Source organism: Crocuta crocuta, unplaced genomic scaffold (genome assembly GCF_008692635.1).
Source record: "Crocuta crocuta isolate KB4526 unplaced genomic scaffold, BGI_CrCroc_1.0 scaffold45, whole genome shotgun sequence".
Classification (NCBI taxonomy): domain Eukaryota; kingdom Metazoa; phylum Chordata; class Mammalia; order Carnivora; family Hyaenidae; genus Crocuta; species Crocuta crocuta.
The window spans coordinates 3,079,662-3,097,727 of NW_027530544.1; the positions used below are offsets into that span (position 1 = coordinate 3,079,662).

The 18,066-nt window shown below is 44.6% G+C and overlaps 1 protein-coding gene across 1 annotated transcript in view; it reads left to right on the forward strand.

Annotated features, from left to right (window-relative positions):
- The first annotated feature begins 378 nt into the window (after positions 1-378).
- Positions 379-18,066, forward strand: part of LOC144234388 (kalirin-like) — a 112,945-nt gene continuing 95,257 nt past the window's right edge. The window contains exons 1-2 of the mRNA XM_077767721.1: positions 379-553; positions 7,185-7,246. Of these exons, the coding sequence (XP_077623847.1) occupies positions 469-553; positions 7,185-7,246 (147 nt within the window). The 5' untranslated portion in view covers positions 379-468. The remainder of the gene's footprint in view (positions 554-7,184; positions 7,247-18,066) is intronic.

Genomic DNA, 18,066 nt, shown 5'->3' on the forward strand with positions numbered 1-18,066 from the left:
AGAAAATGCATTACTGGGTCTTGAGCCTTCTAAATCTGCCCCGTCCCACCTCTTTGGCCTCATCTGGTTGTCTGTGTTAAACCAAAGCTGAGGAGAGGAAGCTGCGCACGAGGAGAAACACCTGTTGTGTGCGGGGAGGAGGGGGGCGCTGTGTAGACCCCTTCCGTCCCCGCAGTGCTCGCCCTGGGTCCACAGCCGAGCCGCTGGCCGAGACTCCCGCGAACAGCTGGACTTTGGAACTCCGCCCCCTTAGGCCCTCCCTCCAGGCCGGCACCCCGCCCCTCCTGCCCAAGGTGGCTCTGGCTCCCAGAAAGAGCGGCGGCCGCGCTGCTCGGAGAGGACGGCGGGCCGGCCGGGAGGAGGGAGGGAACTGGCTCGGGGCCGCGGCGCGGGAGTTTCCTGCCCGCCGCGCTCCCACCCTCTGCTGGCGGCCCGGGCCATGCCGGAGCGCTGGGGTCGAGCGACAGCATGAAGGGCGGCGACCGCGCTTACACCCGAGGTCCCTCTTTGGGGTGGCTCTTTGCTAAGTGCTGCTGTTGCCTCCCGTGCAGAGGTGAGTAGCGGTCGGCGTTCTCGCCTTCTTTTAGCAAAGACCGGGACCGCGGGGCGAGGGGCATAGGGAGGGGGTGGGAGGGCCGGCCAGGGGGGGCGGGGNGAGCTGCAGTTTGGCAACTCAGTTACTTACTTGTCAGCGACTTTGGATGTCAGGACTCCAGCCTGCCGGGGGGTGGGGGGTGGGGAGTGGATGAGGGGGGATGGGAGGAGGCCCTCGGAGCTGGGCGTCGCAGTAGTGGCCGAGTCGCACTTCCCTCATCTCATTTACATATGGATCTCAGCTGAGGGATTAACGAGTGACTCCTAGCTATAGGAATGTATTTGACACTTGTCTCTACACTAGGAACTATTTTTGCCAAGTGACAATTTTCTTTGGGGACTGGAGCGGGCTTTTCTTTGCCTGGGCTTTCGCAGGCCATCTGGGTGTGCAACTCTGGGCCGAGCTTGGCTCGTTAATTAACCAAGAACTCTCTATGTACCCAATTAGGACTCTATTTAACTATTCTGCTAATTTTAATGTTGTTGAGGAGATTGCAGGAAGCAACCAATTTCCCCCAAATCAGCCCGCAAAGCAAAATGGTGAGAAGGGTCACAGAGAGGTCTATCAGCTGTGGAGCCTCACCTGAAAAACAAATCGGGCCCTTCCTAGACAGAGTTGGCATATGTTCCTAAAACTGTCCCTGTCACTTTAACACTTCAGCTTGGAGGCTGGGGGAAGAGAGATTTTGCTTCTGTGTGGTTAGATGTGAGAATATAGCCTCTCGCTCGACATTTTCCCTTTTTAAATTTCACCTATTGGACCTCTGGCCTCCACCCTCATTTGTAGCGCCCCAGTCCTCATCCTCATCTAACAAAGTGTGACGGAGCTTTCTCTCTGAGTTACTGGTAAATAAACTTCATTCAAGTAACCCTTCATCATCATCTACACCACACACAGCAGAGCCCTGACACAGTCCTCATCCTGAGCCGATCTAAGGCTACAAAAACTAATTAAACCTGAAGGACTTTTCCCAAGTCATTAGGGTTCATAATGCCAGTATTAGGTTCTCAATCTCTGCATTTAATCAGAACGGGCTGACACTGTGTGATGGGCAGCTCTAAAAGCCAGAACTCAGACGCAGAAGGGATCTTAGAGGCCCAGGGACCCTCCCCGGCATCCAAGCCTAGTTCAGAAACATCCAAAACCAAGGCTGGGAATTGAAGGAAGGGGACATTAGAAAGGAGAGAAAGCAGGAAATGACCAAAGGGAATCTGAGTGGGTGGGATTGCCCTGCAGCCTGGGCTGCTTTCGTGGGGAAGGGTTTCCAAGCAGGATTTCTTGGGAGCCCATTTCCTGTGAAAAGGCAGAATTCGGGAACTTGGGCAGTGCTTTTCTAAAGCCCCTGCAGCTGCCTGCTTGAATCCAGATGTGTGGGAGCCCCAGCTTCCCTGCAGAGGAATTCTCCTGGGGTCTCTCAGTGCTTTGCTTTGCATATTGCCCTGGCTTCCCCTCCAGCTCCCAGGCCCCGGAAGTGGGGGCGGGGGTGGGGGGAGCCCACCTCCTGCCTGCAGGACCGGGAAAGCTGTGGCTGCAGGCTCTGTGGCTGGCAGAGGGGGCGTGGGAGGAAAGGGGGTGTTGCAGGAGCCGGAGCCAGAGCTGGAGGACACCACTGACCCTCAGCTGAAGATGGAGGGAAGCCAAAGACCCAAGCAGTGAAAGCAGCATAAAAAGAGAAAGGGGAGTAACGGAGGTGGGTGCCGTGTCACCTTCTTCCACTTTACTCCTTCCTAGATGCGAGACATGTGACGATGGCAACCTGGGGCTTGAATCTGAGGGAGACGGGAGGGGGAGCTGAGATAGCCACCCTTTAAAGAACTTCTGGCCTCAGTGGGGGCAGGGTGATTGTGTCTGAGGTATGGGGCACTATCCCAGGCTCCCACGGTCGGTCGGCTCCAACGGAAAAGAGATCTGAGTCCCTGCCCAGACTGGAGGCATCTATTCGGATGCAGATTGCAAAGATAAGGTCTTGTACTGAGCCTGAGCGCCTTGCTCAGTTGCCACATGGAGCAGGCCTGAGGGAAAGCCTAGAGGCTGGCTGGAGTGGAAGGCAGCGCAGCCAGCAGCCAGGGACGCTTGGCCTCTCTTTTCAGCCGAACCAGTTTCTCTGGTTGTACAGATTGAATACAATCGAAAGGCAGCTTCCCTTTTAAATAAAGGCAGCTGGCTATTTGGCCTCTGTCTCTTCTCCTGAGAGAACTTGGCTCTCCTTCTGTTCCAGTAGCTGCACTCTGAAGCTGGTGGCTCAGAACCCACTACTATGGTTCCCAAGTCAAGGGGCCTTCCTAACCGGCTGCCGGTCACTCAGTAGTCAAAGGACTGAGGAAAATCTAAGAAAAGTCCTTCTAAAGTCTAAAGAAAAGAGGGTGTGGAATGTTCTGGTTATTTTTGATCGACCCAAAGCTAAAGGAGGCATCCTGGACTTTCTCTGGTGAATCCTAAATGGCTATAATTGTTAGCACGAGGGTAAGTAGTCAAGGTTTTAGTGAAATACCTCTGTGGCCTGTAAATATCGGATTTGAGAAAAATGTGAGTGAAATTAGTTGAGCTTGTCTCTTGACTTGGAAAAGTGAAGAAAGCAACTATCTGTTTTCTGGTTCTTGGCTCTACTGACTATGAGTATGGTAAAGGGGTTTGATGCAAGGTGATCTTTCTTCCCTACCCAGAACCTGGTGTTAGAGAGCAGGAAAACTGAAGACCAGGGAAAGGCTGGAAATAGAGATCAGGAAGAAAGACAGCAAATACATTTATAACTGCCTTTTTGGAAGTGAAAAATAGCCACACGTGAGATAATAGCATGTGCGTGTCTGAAAGCTGATTAATCATTGATGTCACACTTTGTGAGAAATTTCAGGATTGCTCTGGCTACTTAGACTTTCCTTTAAGCCTGAAGAAGTGGGTCACTTCTGGATTCTTCTTCAGTTATCTTAAATTTTTAAAAAGCACCTTGTTTCAGAGACAAAAAAAGGAATTCAAATCACCAAGATGTTGCTAAGTTCTGTGTTGCAGACTGAAATTTGTGACTTCTTAGATCATGGAGCCTAGAAATTCTTTGACCTTGCTAGATGGGAGCCAGTTAGAGCCTTTAATTTTCTAGTCCACTTGTAATTAACTTTGAGTATGTGGACAAAAGTCTCCTTCTTGGAAACCCTTCCTGGTGACTGTCCTTTCCTGCTTCTCCACAGTGTGCACAGGATTTATTTATGTTTGCTTATTATTATATCACTGTCCTTGCATCCCAAGCCCTCCTGCCATTGTGTGTCCCCATTTATGCTGCAAGTGCCCAGTTCAGGAGTCTGACTATCTCAGAGGTAAAGAGAGAGAGGAGAGACGACTTACACAGGCTGAATCAGCTTACAGGGGAGATGCCGGGATCACATTCCCAAGGCTTTTCCTCCACACGGGCTGTTGGGTTCCAGCTTGACTCTGACGTCATGGGGCCTGGGCAAAAGCTGTGGGGCCTCACAGGGCATCCCACGTCATCCGCATCTGTTTTTCTCCTACCTTTTCCCAGAATCACTACTCAGAGACCTTATGACGTGATGTGAATGTCTCTTCTATGGCCCATAAATTAATATAGTTCATTTTATAAACCGAATTTAATGTGTGAAAGCATGACATCAAGTTCCTTTAGAATGGTGCTGGTAACCTCAAAAAAAAAAAGGGGCCTTGTAACATTCACTATTATTGTTTTAATTCACCACTCAAGGCACAAAAAAATCCTTGGGACCTTAATTCACATACCCTTTCATTCCTTCATCTTCCAAGAAGTGCCTGTATCACAAATAAAACTGCATCAACCATTTAGCATGTATGTTTTTCCAGTGTCTCTTTTGGTTTTTCTGCCTCCTGAGGAGATACCCTAATGTAAGGAGAATTCTCATACATGCCTACTCTCCCCAACCCAAATCCTGTGTTTCCCTTCCCCTCTTTGACTCTTTGACTAGGGACTAGGAGGAAAGACATCCATGATTACCTGGATAACAGTACTTACTGCCCGTTGTAATGTCCCTAGTAGAAATGGGAGTGTATGGGTTTGGTAGGATGAGGTGGAAATTGGAAATGGAAGCCAAATATCTCTGCCCCGTCCAGTACAGCTGAAGGTCCCATAATCACTGATAATGCTGTAGGCATCACCCCCATGGGTCCATGTGCTACAGGTTGGTAAGTCCTAACATGGGATAAAAAGGTAAAAATTCAAACTCTGAAATCATATTTCTATGCAAAATGATTTTAAAGTTAAAAAATAATGGGCGTCTGGGTGGCTCAGTCAGTTAAAGATCCAACTTCAGCTCAGGTCATGATCTTGCAGTTCGAGGGTTCGAGCCCCACATCAGACTTCGGGCTGACAGCTCAGAACCTGGAACCTACTTCTGATTCTGTCTCCCTGTCTCTCTGCCCCTTTCCCACTCACACACTCTCTCTCTCTCTCTCCCTCTCTCTCTGTCTCAAAAAAATAAATGAACATTAAAAAAAAACATTTAAAGTTAAAAAATAAAAGTGAACATTGGGGGTTCACTTCTGAGCCCTGTATTATAGGCATATCTTGCACTGGAAAAAGGTTAGAGATACTCTACTCCATGATAGTTCCCCTCGAGAATCTTGATGCTGTTCTCTTCTGCCCTAAAAATATTCCTTATCCCTTGAAGTACTGCTCCTCTTTCAGTGAGTGAGTGGCTGCCCTCTCCTTCAGACCAAACCCCAGATTTTTCCTGAAGGAGGGCCCTACCAAAAGCATAGATCTAAAACCAGAAGGAGGGCTTCTTGAACAGAAGGGTCTAAATCATGGAAAGTTAGGGATCACTGAATAGGTCTGTTATAGAGGAGGAAGCTGAGATACAGCCACTCAGTAACAGGTCAGAAATAGAGCCCTTTTCCTGGGCTCTTTCCTCAACTCCATATTGTCCTCACGGCATGTGGTTTCTCATACTATGGACACAGGTAAGGTCGACACAGCTGAGAAGGGTAGAGGCCGTCCCTAAACTGGAACTAAGGTGTTGAGTGTGGATTATCTGTAGTTCTGTGGAATGACTGCATTGCCTGGAGCCCTTTGGAACTGGACCTGCCTGATCTGCTTGGAAGGGCTATTTGAAGGACTGTCCTGACCACAGAAGGCAAAGGCTGTCACGTCTCTGTCTGACCCGGAGCAACTTGTGTGCATGTTCTTGATAAATACGTGTTCATGCTTTCCCCTCTGGTTCAGTTTTTTTCAGAAGTTCCCTTTTCCTCCTTTCTTTCTTATCCCTTTTCTTGAAATATACCCTCTCAGGTAGAAATGAACCAATGAGATGCATTCCTGTCATTCTAGCTTTGAATGCCGCTGGTTTTATGTAACCCACAACGTTTTAATTCATTTGACAAGTGTTTATGTGCTGACTGCCTGTCAGCCCTGCACTAGGTACTGGGGGAGAATGGATGGGAATCATAATGGTGCTGACCCCATTTGACGGTTGTGAGGATTAGTTAAGATAATGTGTGTAAAGGGCTTAGCATAACACCAGGCATATAAAGTGGTTTAACAAAGGTAGCTACTAATGGTAAGAGTAATTGTAATACTAGAGATAGACCCTATCCTGAAGGTACTCAGGATATTTGTGGGACTTCTGGGTGGTAATACTATAGGTCTACGTTCCTATGTTCCTAAGCAATTTCATGGTCTTGGTTCAAACCGTTGTCAGCTGTGCCTCAATGTGTCGCATCATTACTGTGAAGAAGAAAGTTCGTGGTCTAGAAGTATGATAGGGATCTCCTTCTTCCTCTTATTAAACCAATTCTAAAAAGAAACACATAACTCTCCTAGTATTACAATCTCTGTGTGTTACATGAAAGAACATTCCAAAAAAGATATTGATAAAACCCTAGGCATCCCTGAGTTATTCTTCTCTGAGGGAGAGCACAAGGTACAAGAATTGGAGCATAACTATACCAGTATTAAAATTCAGATCCCGAGAGCCTACTTGATATAAAAATATATCACTTCGTCTTTCCTGACCTTTGACTTTGGCTAACAATCTAATGATACACACTTTACTATTTCCTTCAGCCAGCATTTTTTTGCATATGCATCATATGCAATGGTTTCTTAGTCTTCTCTCTCTCTTTTTTTTTTTTTTTACAAATAGTTTGTTGTCAAGTTGGTTTCCATATAACACCCAGTGCTCANAGTCTTCTCTTTTTTTAGTGTTTATTTATTTTTGAGAGACAGACAGAGTGTGAGCAGGGGAGGAGCAGAGAGAGAGGGAGACATAGAATCTGAAACAGGCTCCAGGCTCTGAGCTGGCAACACAGAGCCTGACGCGGGGCTCAAACCCACGAACTGTGAGATCATGACCTAAGCTGAAGTCGTATTCTTAACTGACTGAACCACCCAGCCACCTCTTAGCTAGTCTTCCTTAGGCTGTTTTTGCCTAGATAAAAATCACCACCTGCCACCCACAGCAGCCCCCACGGTTCTGAGGTTTGTCCAGTATCTTGTGTATTTCTTGTAGATGGGGACATGGGTTGCTTGGCTCCCCCACTGGGTCTATTCAGTGACTAGTGGAGGATATCTTTCCTGGTTGACAAGCAACCTTTTGTGTTATCCCTCTGGAAGGAGGGGGAGCCCTGGTCACGCCTGTGAGACAGCAAGAAGGCTGCCCAGTTGGCTTCAGCCAGGTAAAAGAGCAAAGATCACAGTTACAGAACAGGTTGGTCCACATTCTTCTTGCTTTCCTGGTGACTGCAGTGAGGAAGCTGTCTAACTGAAAGGAAGGGAAACCCCTTATACCGCTAGATTGAAACAGTACCTCATAAAACATTTCTGTTTCCAGGTGTCCGCTTTCCATGGGGCAGGATTAGTTGTAAGCACGTGTTTGTTCTCCTGCAGCACCTGTGTGTAACAGGCTCTCAACACATTCCCAATATCTGCCCTCCTGTCATTAGAACCTCCATATTGCTCCCGTGGAAAAAGGGATGTTATCTTTCCCCGTCCAAAAGGGAGCCAAGCCTCACTGTTACAAAGAATGGCAAACATTCCACTTCTGCACAAATTTTGGACCTCAGTCCCACACGTGTGCAGTGCCTCTTTCTCTTCTCTCTCTACCTGGAGCAGAAATTCTTTTTTTTTTTTTTTTTTTTTTTTTACNATTGCCATGTAGTATTCCATGGTATAGATAAACCACATCTTCTTGATCCATTCATCTGTTGATGGACACTTAGGTGGAGCAGAAATTCTTGAAGAATGGTCACTGGGGAACATGCTAGAAATGCAGATTCTTGGCTCCATTGACTCAGACCCTGCAGTCTGTGTTTTAACAAGCCCTCCAGGTGGCTTGATTTTTTTGTTTGTCTGTTTGCTCTTTTTCTTTCTACTCTCTACTGCCCCTCTCCCTCCTCCAACCTCCCCCCTTCCTCCAGCCCCAGCAAAAGCATTCTATAACTGAAGATGTCTTGCTTCCCTGAGGATTCCTGCTTTGAGAAGTGGGGAGGCCCCTGTGAGACTCACTTTCACTTATGAGACAGGAGTAGGAGCTAGGAATCCCCTACCGTTTTTCATGAGCTCCTTTGCTTTTGTTTTGCTTTTATTATTTGCTTTTATTTCATTACTCTTAAAGCTAACTATGCTCACTGCAGAAAAAAATCAAAAGTTAGGCAAACAGAAAGACCGTAAAAACATAACTTCTATAGCATAATCCTAACCACCTAGAAACAATTACTTAACTACTTAATACATCCTTTTCTATATGTTTACCCCCTTAATAAATGGGTTCATCTCTTACATGGTGCTTTATAACTTGATTTCACTTAATCTTCTAAACACCCTCCCAGGTAGAGGCATTCCCAAGGTATCTTTAATGGCTGCACAGTGTTTCACTGCAGGTAAGACTTGATTGACCATTGCTAGTATTGATTTAATATAATGGTTAAAAGTTCAGTGAAAAGGGATGAGGAAGAGCTCTGGGTGGAGAAATAGATCTTTTCAGAATCAGATTCTACAGCAGACTGATGCTTGTCCTGTGGTTTACACATTTCCACTCCCTATATTCCACCTTTCCTTTCCTCAGGATGTATGAGTTACCCCACCAGAAAGGTCAGGAGGTCAGCTATGCACTGTGGCAAGGGCATAGGTTTCCCCCACTCATCCTTCCCTTCTTAAGCGATGTTAGGAGTTTTCTCACTCCTTAGGCCTCTGATTGATCATGCTGTTGCTTTCACTAAGCAGGCCCAGGGATTTTTCTTTTCTTTTATTTAATTATTTTGAGACATACTTTTGAAAATAGGTCATTTTAAAAATATTGTAACTGGGAAAGAGCCTTGATTCATTTTTTTCCTAGAAACATCATATGTACGTGTTGGGGAAACATTTGGAAATACAAATAAATGAAAATAAAATCTCATTACCTAGAGATAGCCATAGTAACACTTTGAATAAGCCTTTTAATCTTTTTTTCCCACGTATCTGTTTTTTTTCAGAAATATGACATACTAGCAGTATAAATTTCCCTTACATAACATATTGAACACTTCTCTGACGCTTTTTCTGTATTCATTCAGTGAAATGCTGGAGTCAGCTCTGCTCAGGTTGAGATAGTTAAATATGTAGGGTTTTGAGAGTGGATTGTTTAACCATTGGTAGCTTGAGATCAGCCATGATGGGGAAGGCACGAGATACCACAAATCAAGTTTTTTTTTGTTTTATTCAAAGAGCTGGTTTATCAGCACACCACTAGATGCACATTGTGATTATGTTTTTTAAAATTTTCAATCTGTTTTTGTTGTTTCTACTTTATGCTATTATAAGCAATATTGTAATGGCCAGTCTTAGAATTAAGGCTTAGCATACACCCATCATTACTTCCTTAGGATAAATCCCTAGAAGTGGGGTTCCTCAATCAAAGAACATCCAGAATTTCACAACTCCTTTGTTGCCAGTTAACTACCCCCCACCCCTCACCCCGTTTCACACCCTTTGAAAGGAAGAGTGTACTGCTTTTTGTTTTAAGAGGATTTATGAGAAACCTCCTCTGGGACCAGGAATTTCATCTCTCCTGTTGTTTGCTTCTGTTTACATTTTCTGAATTAACTTAATTCTTTTTATAGGAAATGCCCTGGCTGAGAGCCTTTGATTCTTAGGCTACATACTGATATGCAAGTTTTAAAAAATATATTTTGTGTTTGTGCTGGATTGAGAGGCAATGTATCATGATGATTAAGAGCTTAGACTCTGGAGCCAGAATGAGTTTGAATCCCAGCTCTGCTACTTATCTGTGTGACCTCGTGCAAATTATACAAACTCTTTGGCTCATTTCCTCATCTGGAAAATGGAGATGATCAAGGAATCTAGTCTTGGGTTTCTAGAAGGCTTAGATGAATTGACGTATGTAAACCACTTAGAACCCGGCACGTGGTAAGTTCTAGGTAGCTGTTAGATTATTATTAACATTAACAAGTATATAGAAGTCCCTGTGGAACTATGCCAACTGTCACATTCAGATGATATCTTTAGCTCCTTCATCATGTATAGGAAATCAAGTTGAGCATTTCTTGTATCAACCCCCAAATATTTGAGTACCATGTGGCAAGTATTGAACTAGTGATGGTGGAGAACTTAAAATGTTTTCATCCCCTTGAGAATCTTACAGTCCAACTTGGGAGCTGTCCATAAACATGAAACAATAAATAATAATTTAAAAATGAGGGGAATAGTTGCTGAAGACAATAAGAGGAGAGATGCTCCAAGGTCCTACCTGACTGCTGACTAAAATAATTATGCAAAATCTGACAGGAGCACAGTGGCCTGGGCTGGTCTGGAAGGACTTCTCAGGAGATACAAGGTCCTCTCTGGACCCTAAAGAATACGATGGGGTTTTTAAAGGGCTGAGTATACGGTGAGAGCAGAGCAGTGGGTATGTGCAGGTCAGACCTGCCTTCTAGAAGTGCACTGTCCAATTCAGTGGTCATTATTCATATGTGGCTATTGAGGACTTGAAATGAAGCTAGTCCAAATTGAGATGTGCTATAAGTATGAATTACATATAAGATTTCAAAGATTTAGTACAAAAAAAAAATGTATGAGAATCTCAATAATTTAGGTATTGATTGATTACATATTGAAATGGCAATATTTTGGAGATATTGGGTTAAATACAGTGTATTAAAATTCATTGCACCTGTTTATTTTTACTTTTTATCATGACCCTAGAAAATTTTAAATTATGTAAAACTTCTATAACATTATTTTATATTATATAAAAAAATAAAATCATATGTGTGATTCACATTTATGGCTTGCTATTTATTTCTCTTGGACACAGCTGTCTGATAGCTTATAGTCCATGATACATTGATTTGCCAGAGTAGAAAGTTTCCATCCCATCCCAGGGCCAATCCAGGCCCTCCTCCCAGCCATCTCCATAGTTATGGGAGGATGCAATCTTTCTGATGCTGAAAGATGCCCATGGGCCTTCTCAGCTGAAACTTTCTTTTCTTTTTTTTAAAATTTTTTTAATGTTTACTTATTTTTGAGAGAGAGACAGCATGAACAAGGGAGGGGCAGAGAGAGAGGGAGACACAGAATCTGAAGCAGGCTCCAGGCTCCGAGCTGTCAGCACAGAGGCCAACATGGGGCTTGAACTCACAAACTGTAAAGCTTAACTGACTGAGCCACCCAGGCACCCCTCAACTAAAACTTTCAAAAGAGGCTGTTACATATTTTCATTTCTGAGCAACATAGTTTGTGAGGAAATGGGGCTTAAATTGCAGGTTCTCGTACAAAGCTCAGATAAGCCAGCTTTTAGGAATGTAATTGGGAAAGATCCTGAAAATAGTACTAAAAACAGGAAGAGCGACAACATGCTACCATCTCCCAACCCCATAACCTCTCAACCAAGACCCTCCAGTCCTGCTCCATTATGTGACAAAAGCAGCATTGGTGGCCAACATGTCCCCAGAGTCTGAGGGAAAAGGTGGGTGATACGGCAGGGCAGAATGGAGATGTAGAAATGTGGCTAGGTGGGTCCATGGAGCCCAGGCTGAACTCAGGCAGGTTTTATTTGTTCCTTTAGCTACATGATGTATGAGTGTTCAATTGTATCATTCTGAGCGCATTTTTGATCTTTATTTTTGTCCTCATGCAGCATCACCGGATGCCTAGCTGAGCACAGTGCTATCCGGGGTATTGGGGTCATTTCCCCATTTGTCTAGAGAAAGCTGTATATGTAGCCTGTCTTGATTATACATCATAGGACATTAGAATTTTACAGCATCTCAGATCATAAAGTTCTCAATTTTATCCATGAGAAGAACACTTTGGAAAAAAAGAAATGACTTATCTGAGGCGTCAACTGATAATTCATAAAATGAGATCATTCTGTCTGTAGCATATTGCTTGTGTTTTTTAGAGAAGATGGTGAAAGGTAGAATAGTCGTCATTTTGTTTGGGGAGATGGAGAAGGTAGAGGCACTGGATCAAGTCTGAGAGGAGACCCAGCTCTTGGAAGGAATCTAAGGGCTCGGGACCCCAGTGAATCAGAAATCACTCTTAGCTTCCTGGAACTATGTGCCAGCTCCCTGCTCTAGATTTGCTCCTGTAGAAACCTGCCCCATGGTGTCTGCTTACATCTGGTGTTTATAAATGTCTGGAAGAATTCTGGGGGAACTTACGTGCTCTGAAATCACAGCTGGACTCCCAGAATTTAGAACTGAGGGTGAGGTCCCACTGGCTCTGATGAAATCAGGGTCTGCTCCATTGGCCTGCAGTCTCCAAGCAAGACCAGCCCATACAGGGGACCTTTTTTGAGACATCTCAAAGGGCCTTCCTGTGACCTTCCAAGCGAAATGGAAGGTCAGGTTGATCTGAAGCCATACTTGGATAGCCAGGGTGCTCCAGTCTAATCAGGTTCCCATGATGTCTTCCTGGAGAACCCAGGATATCTGCAGCTGCTACAGTGTTCCAGGGATGCTACCCAAGGTCTCCTGCACTGGTCATTTCTGACTCCTCCAGGACTGGGGGATAATCAGAAATCATAGCCAGAGAACAGAGTAGACATGGCAATGCCCTCAAAAACTTACAGTTTAGAGGAGGCAACAGATAACACATACCTTTTTCTAAGTGTCCTCAGAGGATGCTGTAAGAATATCTGTTGGTAGGAGTGGGGGGTGGGGGTGGAATTTAGACTGGGGCAATAGGAACCCTGCCTGAAGAACTAATATAGGTACGAAAAGTCTAGTTACTACCACTCTTCTGGTCCCCAAATGAGTATTATTTGCCTTCTGGACCAAGCTTAAAGAGTTCTTCCAAAAGGTTTGGCTAAATATTATGGGGAAACACGAGGGAAGTAGAATAAAAGAATCAGGGCTCCTGGGTGGCTCAGTCAGTTGGGCATCCGACTTTGGCTCAGGTCATGATCTCACAGTTTGTGGGTTCGAGCCCTGCGTCAGGCTCTGTGCTGACAGCTAGCTCAGAGTCTGGAGCCTGTTTCAGATTCTATGTCTCCCCCTCTCTCTCTGACCCTCCCCTGTTCATGCTGTCTCTCTCTCACTCAGAAATACATAAAACATAAAAAAAAAAGAATCATAAGGCCAGACAGTTTTCTAGAAATCATGTTTTTGGTACCTTCTTCGAAGCTGGCTTGCTTCAAGGGTTCATGTGCCATTCTTAGGTCCCCAGGCACCAGAGGAACCTGTACTGTGTCCATCAGGGATCATTGCTGAGGCCCTCACTTCCTAATTCATGACATGTGGATATGTCACCTTGTGATCAGAGGCCCCCTTCCTTCATATTCTGTTCCTGGAATCCAGTTAAAGGGGCCAGATTCCCATTCACCATTCTGCACTATAGGCTTTCCCACCTGGCTTAGTTTCTGCTCTGAGGTATTGTCATCCACCGCCTCTGCCTCCCACATTGACAACGCCACTGATTATGTGCACTGGCAGGTCTCCACTGAGGCTAAGTGGCCTTCTCGTGGCAGTGCTATAGACTTGACTCTACAACATGCGGGACACTGTACTTAAGGGACTCTGAGATCTTTCCCAATTCCCATTTCCAAAGGGGATTTTAAAAATATATTTACTTAGATTCTGCATGAAAGCAGGGGAAGACCTCAATAACCTTTTGAGGTTTTTTCCCCCGCCTTTCTAATTTGTAGGTGCCTTCTTACATGTGTGCACTATGGTTAGGAAGTTCTACCCCCTTCTCAATTTAACTTCCATCCTAACCACCAAATAGTGCTTCCATTTTAGAGTGGCAGCAGCCAACTCTACAAGGGTGTCTGTGGATCTCTTCAAACCACCAGTTTCCCAGCCCATTCCCAGTGAGGTGGTCAGGTCTAAATTTAACCATGACCTTCTGCCAGCATACACAAGCTAGGGCTGCAAGAGCAAAATCAGAGTTGGACTGTTCTCAGGGGTGTGTGTGTGTGTGTGTGTGAGTTAAAAGAGAAGGGGAACAAAGCTTCCCAAAAGGCCAGATCAGCCCTGGGGGAAGAGAAGATGTTCAGGGCAAGGAGAATATAATCATCCCAAGTGACTATTGGAGTTTATGCCAGCTTGGCCGGGTCTCGTGGAGATAATCAGCCAAATTCTCCACCCTCTCAGTTTCCTCCCTCTGTAAAGTATCCGTGACGTAACTCACCTGGATTTGTAATTACCATGGCTGTCTGCCAAGCATTATACCACAATTATGTGCTCACTCTTGTCTCTTATTCCACAATTACTGATCCCAGGTTTATGAGATACAATCTGTGCATTGTCTTGTATAGATTTCAGCTCTTGTTTACTTGTCTGGCTTGCATCTTTTTCTGTATCAATGGGTACATATCTCAGACACAGGACAAGGTCAGTGTCTGTAATTCTGTTGGTAGAATGGCTTTACACATTTTTTATACCAAAAATGTATAAATGCAAAGCACTGAAAGTGGTTTAGTTTATAAAATTTAGCTGATTATAATTTAGCCACACCTCTAATTTGTATTTATAGTCACGATTAGCATCCTATACCATAAAATTTATATGCATATATGTGACATCATGTATATATGACATTTTTAGAATGACATCAGCTTAGGACTCAAATAGGACAATCTTTTTTTTTTTTTTAAGTAGGCTGCACACAGTGTGGGGCTTGATCTCATCAAGATTCACATGCTGTACTGCCTGAGCCAGTCAGTCACCCCTCAAAGAGGACAATCTTTATTTTTCTGTTTGACCTTCAACAATAGATTGGAAGTAAGGTAGAGGTAGGTTTGGAGAGGCTGCTTGAATCTGTGTCTTTCCAAAATGCCTTGGCTTACAGCTGAGAGAAGAACCAAATTACAAAGCTTCTGGAACTGGGGTGCCCATCATGGCAGGGACATGACTAAGAAGGGAGCATGGGCCAGTTGGCTCTCTTGCGCTAATCTGTCATTTTCTGTAGGTAAACTAGAGGAGTTTTACAGGCGATTCTCTATTTAGCTCTGGTCTCCAGGAGAAGGGCCCGCATTAGGGAGGGTCAGACTGGCTCCATTGGGCAGTACTTACTTAAGCTCATTGTGTTAGTTTAGTTACTGAACTTCTTTATGCCAATTTCTTCATCTGTATACTTGGGAAAATATAGCTATCTATATGTATGTGAGGATTCAAATAAAAAAGATGTGGACGGTGTGTATGTATATAGTTCCTGGCTTCTGGCACATAGAATGCACTCAATAAATGCGAGTTTATGAACAATGATATTTTTCTTATTACTAGACATTTCTCTGACTTAGGACAGTAGTTTTAGGTGAACCATTAAGTGGGATGGGGGATTAGTGAATATTTTTCTAAAACTCTCTGGGAAAACAGACTTGTAACTTAGACTTGTAATTACTGGCTTTTTGCTCAGTTTTTGGTCCCTAGGAGGGTCCCTGTTGAAAACAAGTTGCTGATCTGGTGGGTCATAGGACTAATTCAGAGTAACAGTTTTTTATTAAGAAAGAGATAAAAGGTTGGGGCACTTGGGTGGCTCATCTGACTCTTGATTTTGGCTCAGGTCATGATCCCAGGGTTGTAGGATCAAGCACCACGTTGGGCTCCATACTGAGCGTGGAGCCTGCTTAGGATTCATTCTCTCTCCCTTTGCCCCTCCCCCCCCACTCATGCATGCACTCTCTTTAGAGAGAGAGAGATAAAAAAAAAGTTCTCCTTCATGCATCTGGAGGCGAGTGTGTTGGGTTCTTAACCAATTCTTCAACAGGTCACTGCTTTATTAGTCTATATTTATTTATTAGTCTATATTTATTTCTTAGTTTAGTGTATGCCATTATCCAAAGCTAATCATCTTAGATGTGTTTCTTTAATTAGTACAGTGATCAGCTGTGTTCTGGTAAATATCTGATCTGCCGTTTACAGGTCAGAAATTTCTGTTCTGTCATCAGTAACCAGTCAGGACTTCTAATAATCAGTAACCACGTTTATCACCTTTAGACAAAAACCAAAGAAACTTGACATTTTGGTTAAATGTGTTATTGGTTTGATTTAGATAATTTTCTGCAATAGTGAAATCACTTGGAGATCTTCAGGTTCAGTGAGAAGAGGGAAGTCAAAAGTCCCCCACATTGACTCCCTTTAGGCCTGTCTACACTGAGTCCTGTCATGTGCCCATCCTTGAACTGATCCCCATATCCCAGGGAATAAATATACTCAGGTTCTTTTTGGCCTTGCCTCTGGGGGTGGGGTTGGAGGTGGAGACTGAGCAGTAACAAGATTTCTCCATACAAAGCTGGGCAATCTGGGATGCCCTTGTGAAGGGGAAAGAGAAGTGGGTACCGGGGAGGCGGCCAGCAAGTGTCCTCTCTTGACCAGTGTGCATCCTCATCTACTGAGAAACTGCAGTGAGGTTAAGCACAACTGAAGTCCCTCTGCCTCTCATGTTGTGTGTGCTCAGAAGACAGGGTGACCAGCCCCCCTGGAAGAGAGTGAGGAGGATGTGTGCAGGTGAGGCCTTCTGAGGAAGTAATACAGGAACTGGGTCTTGAAGAGGTGGGAGAGGGGGATATTCTTCATCTAAGAAGTTAGGCAAAGGAAATAGCACGAGGGAATACGTAAAGTCCTGGGTATGGATGGAGTGTTATGGAAATCAGGAACAGATAGTGATCTACTATGTGATTCTAGTATCTCCTTTGGTCTCCAGCTACTGGGAGTCAGCCTGCACATTTCACAGATGAGAAGACTGAGGCTCAGAGAGATTAAACCATTCTCCCAAGAGCATGTGGGTAATAAGATGAATTCTAGTTTTCCTCTCCAAGCTCTACTCTTTCTCCTGCTTATCCTGCTCCCCAACTAGATTCTGATCCTTGTATCAAGTTCTATTTTTTTATTTACCGTCCTGGAATCTGGTACCGTTCCATATTATGTCCCTGAAACTGCAGGATGGCTTAGCAGTTCCAGAAGCAGCCTTTCTTGCAGAGTATTACTTTTATTTGCATATATAAACCCTGTGCCGCCAAAGGTCTTAACATAAGCATTGCCTGGCATACACACACACACGTTTATACCCTAAATAGCAGAGGCCTAGAAATGTTTGTCTACTTTTGCCAACATCTGACTGTGATTATCTTTAACCACAGTCACACTGTTTGTCTCTTAAAATAGCACTGACTCTCCGAAGGAGGCTGTTTCTGGTTGTCACAGCCTCCCAGAACTCTGTTCCACCTGCCTTCTCCTGGTAGCCTTAGCAGCCCATGATTTATTGTGATTAATGTCACTGCTTCCCTATGTTGACCCTCCGGAATTCTTCCTTAGGATTCACAGACCTCTCCTGGTGGTCCCAGAGCCCACCTGTTGACTCAGGTATAGCTCTGCCTGCTATGTTCATCAGCCTGTTTCCCTTCCGACTCCTGGCTCTGCCCTCAGGCCATGCCAGTATGCAGGGGTCGACTTCCCACTTCCCCAGAGAAGAGCAGCTTAAAGGCCAAGCTATGTCTGACCTGTGGGATGGACTTGGCCAAATTTTGAAAGGGAGTATCCCTTCCCACTGCCCCCCAGCATGGGTATTAAAAATTTATCCTTGCTTTGGGTTCTGCCTCCCAGAAACTGAGTATTCCCCTATGCTAATCCCTGGTTCCTTTGGTTTAAAGTAAAAACCTGATTTTCACTTTGACCTTGATGAGAGTAAAAGGAGAGAATGAAGAAGGTGTTTTTACCTTACAGTTTCTACCTTTGCATCACCCTGCCCTGCCCTCCTCCATCCCTTAGAATAATACATCATACCAAGCTAGGGGAAACCACACCTGATAGAGCCTAGTGGTCTTATTTGAGAAGGTCTTTCTCAGAACCATCACTAGGATCAAGGGAATGAATATCAGCTTACACACGTGATTCTGGCTTGTGTGCTCTGGGCTTGGATCCTTTCACTAAGAGATCCTTTTCCTGAAACAATTGGGGCGACATGTGGGTGGCAAACACAAAAGCCAACAGAGTAAGAATGGTGAAAAAATAGATTGTCAGGATTGCTCTCCCATTTTTCAGGCTAGCTCTATGAT